General features: G+C 45.9%; 1 protein-coding gene across 4 annotated transcripts in view; it reads right to left on the reverse strand.

Moving 5' to 3' along the window:
- Positions 1-12,303, reverse strand: part of nonC (serine/threonine-protein kinase Smg1) — a 110,902-nt gene that overhangs the window by 46,235 nt on the left and 52,364 nt on the right. For 3 of the 4 annotated variants that reach the window (XM_065455911.1, XM_065455907.1, XM_065455910.1), the window contains 6 exons: positions 10,892-11,317; positions 9,326-9,532; positions 7,954-8,223; positions 6,070-6,171; positions 3,517-3,825; positions 596-854 (listed from right to left, as the gene is read on the reverse strand). In XM_065455911.1, the coding sequence (XP_065311983.1) occupies positions 596-854; positions 3,517-3,825; positions 6,070-6,171; positions 7,954-8,223; positions 9,326-9,532; positions 10,892-11,317 (1,573 nt within the window). The remainder of the gene's footprint in view (positions 1-595; positions 855-3,516; positions 3,826-6,069; positions 6,172-7,953; positions 8,224-9,325; positions 9,533-10,891; positions 11,318-12,303) is intronic. The other variant, XM_065455909.1, reaches the window with a different exon arrangement.

Genomic DNA, 12,303 nt, shown 5'->3' on the forward strand with positions numbered 1-12,303 from the left:
TGCAAAATGCATCTGCGGTAGCTAACAAGGCTCGGCTACCATGAAACTATAGGTGCAAAAAACTAAACCAGCCATACAAACATTTTCAACTTGTACGTAATTTGTGCTTCGTAATCCCTTCGCTCATCAATCCCGTCTGAAGTAATGCAACAAATGATTTGGCGCACTGCAGCTTTATTATCACATTCTTCACATATAACCTGCTCCCCCAACGAAAACAGCCAGGAAATAAAAAATATATAAATAACCCACGGAAATAACTGCATACAACGTTGATTTGCAGACACACAACTCGTCCATGTAGCATCTTCAGCCAGCGGCTCTGCTCCCTCCCTTTACAGCGATGCTGATAAAGATAAATTCACATGACGGACGTGACGTGACGTCCGTCATGTCACGTCCGTCATGTCACCATATCGATATGCATTACATGGCCTGCCCGACTCCAACTCAATTGGAACACTAGCAACTCCCACCTATTCTCTAACACAGGCTACTATACTCACAGCTCCTTAAAGTTACGTCACTCATTTTCCCAACGTTTCAAACCATGCAACAACAGATGTGAGCATGTCCACAGGCGGTGCTTTCCCACCCACCTCTCCGGTGCGCAAGTCGAGCAGCATGTTGTCCAGATGTCGGTCACCGAGGCCGATGACATATCCGACGGTGGACATGACAGCCGTTGAACGGTTGAAGGCACAGGTGACGCGCCACCAGTGCGGGGCACTGGCTGCCGCACACCACAGCTCTCGGGCCACCAGGTCCTTGGGAGTCTCGGCCATGAGCGCCTGAAGCGTGCTCACCAGGACGCTCACTGGCCACTCCCGGCGATTGTCCAAGTTGGTGATGCCCTGGGCGAGGGATTCGCATGTTCCGTGACAGGTTGCCTTGCACTTGGAATCGCAGAAGAGTGCTGCCTCGTAGGCAAACTCAGTACTATGTACTCAATGTACTAAGTAAAACTTAGTACATTAGATCGTGTTATAATAAAGTTGTTTCCGACACAAAAATAGCTACTCTATATCCGATGTTTGCTGTAAGCATATATTTATTCCACTTTCACAGCGAGAAAATTTACTTACTTTGTTATATTCAATAATTATATCCGTGTTCACTGTACAGCTAAACCTCGATATAACAAAGTTGGTAAAATCGGCACTTCACTTTCTTATATGGAAATTTTTCTACACTTATTTTTTACACTGAATGGGCTGCAAAACATTGTCTGAATAATCGAGCAGTGAAATAAAACAAATTTCAACAACAAGAAATAAGAAAATATAGTCAACGTCCAATTTTCTGGACACCCGATTATTCAGACATGCCTGATAATTTGGACTCCTTCGCAGCACTATCAGGTGCCCCATAGAGCCAATGTATAAAAACGTCTGAAATTTAAGACGTTCAAGCCGTTCGCCGTCCAATTTTGCATACTTTTTCCCCATAAGCACAAATTCGATGTGACAACGATTTCCGCCATTTTGATTATCTCGCAGCCTAGAACTTCCACTTTTGCACACTGATCCGCTAGCCGTAGCCAGCCACAGCAGCGACCACCGTATTGTATCGAAATTTCAAACCAGCGCTCTCGCTCGCCAATCCACTGGCAACTGTAGACAACTATAGCTATGGCTACAGCCTTTTGCTTTTCCAAATGTTTTTGGTTAGCTTTGAAATAGGTTGTGTGATCGTGTTGTGCTGCTGTGCATTCTCTTTGACGTTTGCTTTGAAGCATACCACTGTTTGGTACTGTGCTTTTCATTGAGTGGACCTGCAGCTGATAGCAATGGCGCCGAATATGCCTCCGTAATCTTCGACAACTTTGCGTTCGACAACCTGCACCTCGCTGGCATTTCGATTTCAACCGGGATAAATTTTGAAGAATTTGCCGATTACAATAAAGATCTCGAACCCTCTGCGGGGTTGACTGATGATAAATTCATCTATCAAGTGACGGTGGACTCTGAAGACTGACACAGAGAATGAAAAGCCAGTGCCTGCACAGCTGACAAGCTCCAAGTTGATGCGAGCACTTATGATGCTTTCATAAGTGTGCAGCGATGATACGATCCTGGCTGAAATTGAAGAAAACATGAACACATGCAAGAGGAACACCACACAAAAGAGGATCAACCATTTTTTTCGTACTGCTAAGGCAGTAACAGGCAGCATTGACCCAGCTCAAGATAGTGCCGGCAACATTGACGACACCCACTGTTGGATTTTTATTTTTTGTTTTTATAAACGGCAGAGTTGTGGAAGTCCGATAATCTGTCCTTCACCCTCTTCATTCGAGAAATACCTATAAGACGGTGTGCTTTCTTCATGCATTCGATTTTTCTGATGTTTATGCAGTCCCTTGGGAGTCCGAAAAATCAGATGTTGACTTCGTAAATTTTATTGAACTTGGGAGCTGGCAACCATGATGACGAAAAAAAAAAACTGCCTTCAGATATGAAAAAAATGCCTTCGCGGCATTTGTGTGCGTTACCGCATAACACAGATGTATGGCGGCAAAGCTAAACTTGAAAACCTGTAATGCAAAGCTGACTTTAAGAAACCGGCCGCCATAGTGCACTAGACCCTTGGGCATTTTTCTTGCTAGAAAATCGGGTGCACATTAGATTTCTACTTTGATTAGATAATGCCATTAATGCCAGCTTTAATGACTGTGCTGCAGCTATGATGAGAAATGGCCCGAACGCTTTGATGAAAACGTTGCCTGGCAGAGTGTGGGTAACTTGGCTGCACGAGGAGCTCCCTTCCTCCTCTTTGGCTTTGTGCTTTTGGTGCTGTGCATGGACTGCTCCCATTCTCATTGGAAATGCTCTGTGGGATTAAGAAAGCTCCCATCCCACTTTGGAGAGCAACACCAGCATGGGCGAACATGACCACTCAGAAATGAATTATAGCATCCTAGAGAAACTGCGCCGGTGCACGCAGGAACACCCTGGTGCAAGGATGATTGGATGAGCTCAGGAAACCCAGTTCCATTTATCAAGGACGCCATTAGGCGCCAAGTGTTGGGAACGGCTGAACACCTGGTAACCTTGTGCAGTGAGTTCGACTTCGATTCCGAAGAATTCCATTGAAGAACAGCATTCCACTGAGCAATAAATGCCTTTTTTTTTTATGTCTGCAGCATGTGCTTTCATGCTAAGACAGTGCAAACCACACAGCCCACACTGTGTGCCTGCCATGTTGTCGACAACAGAAGCACTGCCGATGTGCTTCCTGCTTCCAATTCCTCTGGAGAGTGGGTGAATGTTTGGCATCAGCAAGCTTTGTCTGGCTCTAATCTAGAGTATAATAAGCATTGTTACAACCCAAGTCAAAGGGCGGTAAGAACCAGCTGAATGCAGAACTTGTTCTGAGCTTTCGACCGCTGTCACAGTAACAAGAGCGGGGAAGGTAGGAACGTATGGACTTTGCCGTTCAACTGTTCAGGCACTGTAAAGCATTCAGTAAAAAGCAACTGGGGAACACGCTAATGCGATTCAACAGCACTCTTACCTGCTCCTTGAGCAGCGGTGTCAGTTTGCCATAGAACAGCTCCGAGGGTCTCAGCACAGAGGCGGCCTCACGCTGCTGCCAGCGCTTGTACAGGGCGAACAGCGGGGTCACCCCGTCCAGCCACTGGATGAGCCCCGAACGGGAGCCCAGGGGGGTGACCGCATAGTGGCGGGCCCTCGGTGCGCTGGCCCCCGTTGCCCCCCGTGCCAGCAGGCTGTTGCAGATGCTCAGCAGTTGCATGATGCGCTCGTCCAGGTGCAGGTCCTCCATCCCCTTGAAGAGGAACGTGTATCGCTGGCCGTCCGAGCCCTGGACAGTGCAGAAAAAAAAAAAGAGAGAAACTTGACAGGGTGTCTACTAAGTTGACACTTCCCGATTCCTCGGGTTTTCCAGGTCTTCTCCGAGTGCCTTTGCGAAATTCTGAGAGTGACACAGAACTTTATTTAATCTCAAGCTGGGCTGATACCATGTCACCCGATGCTGTCACTCTCTAGTAAGCATGTCAAATCCAGTTTTAATCTAGTTTGAATAGTAAGGAGTAGTATCCATTTGGGGTTAGTAAAATGTACAGCAAATAAGGTATCTTCGAAAAAATGGTAAATCCCTTCGAAAATCGAGTTGAACATTTTCAAATACAAAGAAAAAAGAGATGCATACAGAAGCAAATATTTTTGAATATGAGCTATTTCTATCGACTTATGGCAAGCTTATTGGTATGAGGCCTGAACTTTGCCACAAATGAGATTCTCCCTTACCACCTGGAAAGTCAACCTCAACTGTCCTGACATATCCTCAGCCTGTACAGAACGACTCAGTGCTGAGTTTCACTGCTTTGAAGAGTTTGTTTTGGTTGATGTTGGATGAGGGACACTTGCATCTCGGCATCAGCGAACACTTTGTTTTTTGAGCTTAAGCTCCTTCAAAGTAGCGGCAGCATGCTCCCTTTCCTGTTCATTCCTCACTGCGGTGGTCTTTTCTGTTCTCATACTCCTTCCACCACGCGTTTGCCCCAAGGACCATTAGAAGCACCTTCTTGGTCAGTCGTACAGTCAATGTCCGATTTTTCGGATTCTCTAGGGGCCACAAAAACGTCCAAAAGATCAGACAGTCAAAGTCTTAAGGCCTGCCAGTACACTTACTAGACATAGCGGTGCTTGCACTGTGACAGGAGATGGCAGGTGCACGCGTGTATAATTAAGGAATACTGTATTCCGGGACAAGTGCCCATTCCTATGATTGTTAAGCTTCACCGCAGTACTTTGCGTATGGTTCACCGTGCAATATTGCCGTAGTGAGGCGAAGCTGACTTTCGGGAACCGGTATCATGCAATGCGCCGTGCATTCTGAGCTTGGAAGCCATTGGCGAGGATCATAAAGGCAGTCAGTGCAATTGCTGATAGGGACGAATTATTTCAATGAAAAACACTGCACCAGATGGCAAGAAGCTTAATAGCGAACACCGAAGTGGCTAGGCCTAGGGTTGCCACGGTGGTGGTTACAGCTGCCAGTGGATTTGCGTGCAAGAGCACCGGTTCGAGGCCGCGAGATACTCAAAATGGCAGTGCTGGTGGCTTTTATTAATGCCATTTCAATCCTGCGATCACGGCAGAATGTCCGCAAAAAATGAGACGGCGAAGAGTTTTTGAGTCAGAAATTTCAGACGTTTTTTACACTGACTTTATGGGGTACCGTGGTAGTGCCACAAAGCCGTCCGAATTATTGGCATGTCCGAAAAATCGGGCATCCGGAAAATCGGTCATTGACTGTACGCTTGAAACACCTCCCGACGACGACACGCCGTCAGCGACAATTCATTACGATTCCTCTGTGTTACTCGGGCCAGGATTAGCGCGACTTCCATTCCCTTTCAATAAAATTACAGCTACTTTTCCCTGATAGAAGCACAGATTCCCTGAGCCTCCCTTAGCATGTCCAAACTATTTAAAATCCCTGAGAATTCCCAGTTTTCCCAGATGGTAGACATCCTGCTTGAGCAATATGTACGGGCCACCCACACTTAGGGAGAACACCTCATTAGCATTCGAACACTCAAAGCAACTACTACTTGAAAGATTACTATTTGAAAGCCAGTAAGATTATCCACCACAAATAGATACAGTGGAACTTTGTTGCAGCGAGGTCCCATCCAACACAGAAATATCTTTGTTACACCAAATAATAATTAAGCATTTACATGCTATATAGGGATCAGGTTTATGGAAAAAAAAAAAACAAAGAAATTTTTTCCGATAGTGGCTTTTCAGCTCTTCAATGTGGTGGAATACAGAATTAAAAAAGATGCCTTTTTCAATTAAGACTAAGATGCCCATGATAGCAAATAGAGAACAACAGAGGACAGGCCCCCCAAAAAAAGGGAAAAAAACAAAGCCCCATCTTTGTGTATCTATTAAGAAAAATTCAGTATGCAGAGGTGACACAGCTAATGTACTGTGCGGAGATGCGGGTGGAAGTGGGTGGCCCAGGCAAATGAGGAGGAACTGTCTACCTGTTTAAGGCCGACACTGCTAGCATGGAATGGAAAGGTCAACAAACCTGGAAGCTCAACTTCTTGGGCTTGGTTTTTGTGGGCAGCACAGCTATTGATGACTGGACAGCTGCTATGCGGACATTCCCAGAACATCCTGGCATAGGTACCTGTAAATGGTGCGGTGGAAAGGCATTGGTGAATACAAACGAGGGGACATCACACACACCGAATTCCTTTGAGACTGTGATACAGTGCTCTGTGGCACTCACACTGGCAGAGCGCCCCGATCATGTGAAGCATGAGAGGACGGGCGAGTGCATCCAATTATCAACACAGTGCCGATGTTCTACATCCCAAAGCTGTACTACATGACGGTTTATTAGCCATTAGAGACTCTCGAAATATCCCCATTTTTTAGGACTGATTCCCTGTGAACAGGACTTATCACAATATCAGCAGTTCATTTGCTAATTTCTGCAGCCAGTTAGTTATCCATGTTTTTGAGTTGCAGGTAGGCAAAGCCATAGAAATGAGTCTATATGAAGCACAATATTTCTTTGAAAAGAAGTTGAGCGCACTTTTTGTTTTCCTCCATGCAACACATTATTGCTGGCATGCAGAAAGGAAATCACAGAGGTATCGGCAGCACAGCATTATTGTCAAGGTGCGTCCTTGTGCGAGATGTCACCAGAGGCTCTGTATCTTTCTCGCCATCATCATGATAAGTTGAAGCTCCAAACACGGCTTGATAAAGCTCTCCAAGTCTATTCGTTTACTTGAGGCAAAGAAACGTTAACACTATGGCTCCAGCATTGAAAAAGTGGCTGTCGTCTACAACAATCTCCAACACAGTGTTGCACATCTAACAGCCAAAGACTTCAGCTTCATTTCCGCCAATGGCACCCTCAAAAAACTTGTTTTCTGTGAAGCTGGTGCCATATAAAAGTGTTTATATACACACCTAAATGACGAAATGACTGCCAATCGGCCGTGACACATAAAGGATTAAAATGTTTAATTTAAAAGTTCAAATAGAGCACTTGGAGCAAGTAAGCAGTTTGCATATCCAGGATCCTTTGGCAACTTGAGTCAACTATGGTTTCGAAGGGAACGTCTGGATCCCCGAGTGATGCACAGCGTGCTCCAAAGTGTACCTTCTAGCGTTTTCTTTCTACTACGGCCGCCTGGAAGAAATTTATTGGACTTCTGCTTCAATGCTATGTTTGATTGTGCACATATGAGAGCTTAACTTATCCTAAAAATATTTGCATTGACAAATGCTGACTACTGTAGAACCTCGATACTGACCCTGCTTTGTACAATTTCCCAGCACCAACGTTTGCAAACGAGTCATATTCACAAAATATTTGTATTTACAAATGCCAACTACAGTAGAACCTCGATGATACGATCCCTCTTTATATGATTTCCCAGCACCAACGTTTGCGTTGAGAACATAAAAAATTACCCAATAGTGACTTATTTTTTATCAGTTCATATGTACATGGAAAACATAGTCTTTCAGCGTCAACATTCAATGCATTGCAAAACTGCGATCATACGAACTGCTTTCCAGTTGCTACATCCTACGTAACAAGAAAAGGCACAAGGCCCGTGTGATCGAGAACAGAGCCACACACCGCATCAGCTTGACGACCAGCCCAGTGTGCGTCGACGTCTCGTACTGCCACGATTTGCACAACGCTCTGCATTACGTCGATGACAACTACAGTTTGAGTATGTCAAATCTTTTAGTAACTTCGGATCGAACGTTTTCCCAGTTTATGTTCTTTCTCGCATCTTTTTGCAAAGCTTATGAACAAGGTTCCACTGCGTTCAATTCAAAGTGACTTGGAGAGACGTTACTTGATTTGTTAGGAAAAGTGTTCAAGCATTCGCACACCCCAAAGATGGGTTAAATCACCACGTTTCTTTGGCAGGCAGCTCACCCGCGAGTTCTTGAGTGCGGCGAGTGCCGGCGACACCCGCTCCATGAGCAGCTGGGGCCCCTCCTCATGGGGGCGCCGCTGCAGGCGCAGGTGAAGGCGTCTCAGGGCTGCCCAGCTGGCCTGAGGCCGCCAGGGGTCATGCGGGTTGCGCAGGGTCGCCAGCGTCTCGGAGATGAGAGGTCCCAGTGTCTCGCTGAACCACACCTCATGCGGGGTCTCGGGTTCCCGGGATGTCACCACCGACTGCAGCTGCTCCAGAAGGCGCAGCGTCTGCACGGGGGCAGTCACAGGGCAATGCAGCACGTCGCTAGCCGACACAGTGGACCAGAATATTTTTTTTTCCTTTCAATTCTACAGACATCATTATTCGTTACACAAGCGTGGTTATTGCTGTATCTACTATGTGAGTAAATACAGTATATTTCTTTTCTCTGTATGTATACAGTCTTGCCCTGACATTTGCTTTGGCATTCAAAACCCCACATGGCAGAAGTCAACCGTGCACAAAATGTTGTGCTATTAAAACATACTAATGTGACTCATTAGGACTCCCTACTTGGACCTTAAGCACAGCTGGGCCAACTGCATGCCTTCTCAGACTCCTCGCACGATCCTGCTTAGGACTCAAGTTCTCAACATGAATGTCCCGGTCTCTTACTGCCCACTGACCATAACCAACATAAGCAGCATGGAAAATCTGGGGTGGCCGACATTTATGCATAGAGACGCACACTATACTCCTTATGTTTTGGTTGTCGTCGTTTTCCTGGTTGTTCCGTGCCACAAAGTCGTGTTACACTGTACAACTCGGGTAAATTGGTGCCTGGCTGAACAGCAATGACAGGTAATACCATGCGACAGTTGAGCCTGTACGGTCCGATGAGCGTAACACTGTACAGGCAATATCCAACACGGATAACTAAAAAGGGCCGATCTAGGTCCAGATATCAGACTGCCAACTTGCATTACCTTATGAAGACAGAGCTGGAAATAATATTAATAGCAATAATAATAATAATCTTACTTTCACCTTTCGTTGGATGGAAAATACGTGTGTAAAACCATCTGGTTCTGGTGCACAGGTCACTGGTTGGAAAAGTCCACACATTGCAGCATATTGAGATTCGGCCTGTGCGCTGCGTATTGGGAGCCTACAACCTAAGGCATGAAAACAATCTCCGACTAACTAGCGGCCATTCTTCACACACTTGCGACTAAAATTTAGCCCTTACAAGACCCATAATCTCCTTGAAACTATGACAGATGACACTTTATGTTCATGACAAGCTGCTTCGAAAATTTGTGTTCTTATTTTTATATCTTTTGTTTCGCACTCGGCTGCACACAATATCAAGAAACTGCGGTCGCTTACGGGGCACAGGAAGAGGGCGTGCTTGTCTCGGATCAGGGTGTCCTTCTGGGCAGCGCTGAGGCCTGTGTTGGCGCGCACCCTCCCCACCTCCTCCTCGAGGGTGCGGATGCGCCGGTGGGCCTCCCCGCTGTGCACGTTGAGCGCCCCAACCCAGAGCTCGTCCCAGAGCAGGGTGATGCGTCGCAGCTCGCCCACCAGCAGCCGTACCTGTGGCATGCGCAATACAACTAGACAGGTAAGAGCCAGGAACTAGGAAAAACAGGAGGGGGAAAAAAAAAATTTCTTTTTTCTCGTTTTCAACACAGAGAAAGTGAGAAAAAAATAACACCAAAATTTTCACATACAGACATACTTCCCATTCTCTGCTGTGCAGCATGCGATTCTAGAAGCGGCGAGGAGGAGAAGAAAACAGCAGCACAGTTTTCAAGGGTCTTCATTATATGCTTCCAATTTCATTTTGAAAGCATCAAAGCAAAGCCCTGTGTCGTTGAGTCATCCACTATGTGGCGACACAGACATCACGTGCGTGCTGCATTATTTAGGAGACCGTGCAGGGCCATAGACTATCTCACGGCACTTGTTCTTGCAAAACTCCGTGAAGCCACGAGTTCCTGCGGTCTAGACTTTGTTTTGAGACTAGCTGCATCTGTAATGTCACCATTAGCAGAGACAGTGCATTCGAGCCACTTAGAAAGAATGAACAACAGGGGGGCAGAGTCCGTGTCCATGACTTATGGTTCGTGTTGAACCGACGTGGGACTCATGCACGGGCCATTAACCGTGGCGAGTTTGGCGACGCGGGTGCTGTTTTCATGCCCTTGAATACGGACGCTTTGACATACAAGCAGGCAATCTGCATATTTTATAAATTAAGAACCAGTAGAGGTACCAATATATGAATTCCTTTTGTTTTTTTACTTTTTGGACTTTCAGGGCGCCGGAACGGGCGCACTAAGTGGTAAATGGTTTAAGACCCACGTCCCCTTTTAATAGAATCTGCTATTGATGTGGGAGCCTTCTGGCTGTAATGCTGAATGATCTTAAAGTAGATCTGCCAATAAAAATGTACTCGTGTATACATAAACTTAAACCAAAAGGTTTATACATGAGTTACGAGATGTTTCAAAACTGGTTCGGTTCCTTCTTCACAGTTGTAGTTTCTAAGATCCTGGTTCCGGTGCTTATAGTGATGGCTTGCTCTGTCGTTTTGTGTGTTATGAATATGAAGGCACTATCGTCCAGCACTACTAGATAAAAACAAGTGCTGAATGGTCACTGCAATACTAACACCTTTACTCTCATAGAAATGACCAGAATATTTGCCTTTCTGGCAGTACTTGTTGCTCTCAGGAAATGGTGCAAAATTAATATGGCGCAATTTTTTTGTGCAATGGCGTTGAACAAACCTGTGCGTAGACCCTTAAGAAATGCTGCATGAAAGTAAATCACTTCGCTTATTTTTCTGCACACGGTTGAAGGCTGACACATCATTCAGCCCGTTGCGCACAATGCAACCGTACTGCGTACTGCACTCACAAATACCCCCTTCATAAGCACAGTGCGCACCTGGGTGATGGTCTGTGCGTCGTCTGCTGCCAGAGTGTCGACAAGGGCAACGTAGCTCTCCCTCATCAGCGCAGACGTCGTTCCTTCGTCTTCTGTTGCGTCGCTGCTCGGGGTTGCCGTGGCTCCGCCAAAAAGAGCGCTGGTTCCGCCAATGCCACCAGGGGGCTCTGGCAGTGCCCCCACGACGGCGGGGAACACGATCAAGTGAGGATAGTCCCGTGCGAGCCGTGAGAGCAGCTTCTGGATGCTCCGGCGGACGTAGGCCTCCGGGTGGTTGAGGCGTGAGAACAGCTGCGGGATGATGCCACGCCAGGGCGCAGTCGGCGTGTCCGTCAGCCCTTCCTCGAGCTCGCCGCGGAGCTCAGAGGCATGCTTCACCACCAGGCGCAAGAGACGGAGGGTAGCTGTCACGTTGGTGTCTTCGTCCTGCATGAGACCACAAACTTACATACAGCCTTAGCATTGCGCCCACAGGAACCATTATATCAAACAGAGCTCCTTGATTGTGTTGATTTATTTGAGATAAGGAAGTAATAGGTGCATAAAGACATTACGGTAATGGTCAAACAATTATTTCATGAAGGATTTCATTTGAAGATACGAAATTTTAAAAACTTGTTTACGAAGAGATAATTCACAAAACATCACAAATAATTCTCCAAGTTGTGCACTACGTTGGCAACTTCATATTCCCTGACTTTTATAGGTTTTCCTTGACTCTCTTCATGAAAATTCCCTGCCAGTCCTTGGCATTGAAGACTCGCCAGATGCAAGGAAATAATGGCTGTTAATAGCTTGCCAGCTTTTCAAGCTACTTCGGCAGCCCATAATTTTCTCAACTACTGGTGTAAGATGTAGATTGTGCAAGATGCACTATCACATTTGACTGAATTATGCCTTATCATATTATTACAGTTACCTGGTCAGCTAGGCTCAAGCTCAAAAAAGCAGCAAGACACACTATTTGTAGGTTGCGCAAGCTAAAGTTGAAAAATTTGCTTCCTTCTGGCATACCACAAATTATACTTCCCCTGACAATTATTTTCTTTATATTAATCGGCTCGATTTCAAAAATTACCCTTTAGGTCATTACACTAAATTTTTGTTATTTTTTATTATCTTTATGCCTGCCATACCTTGGTGGTGCGGGCATTCCCTCCCCTTTATTTATGTTGGCGAGAGCTTTTCTTGTAGTGTTTGTTTACTATGCAAAGTGTATCCAGCTAAACATGCCGGAATTTTTGCACACTAAAAATAGTTCACAACCTTTGGGGTGTATCTCTGTCTGCAACAATAACTGTCGTCTATCTTGTGCACCTTTCCTTTCTTTAACCCTGTGTGCCTGGCAGTTACAAGTCACAAACGGCTAACGCTCTATCGGCGTGACGTAGCATCCTTGACAGGAAAGTAGT

This window comes from Dermacentor albipictus, chromosome 8 (assembly GCF_038994185.2).
Source record: "Dermacentor albipictus isolate Rhodes 1998 colony chromosome 8, USDA_Dalb.pri_finalv2, whole genome shotgun sequence".
Lineage (NCBI taxonomy): Eukaryota > Metazoa > Arthropoda > Arachnida > Ixodida > Ixodidae > Dermacentor > Dermacentor albipictus.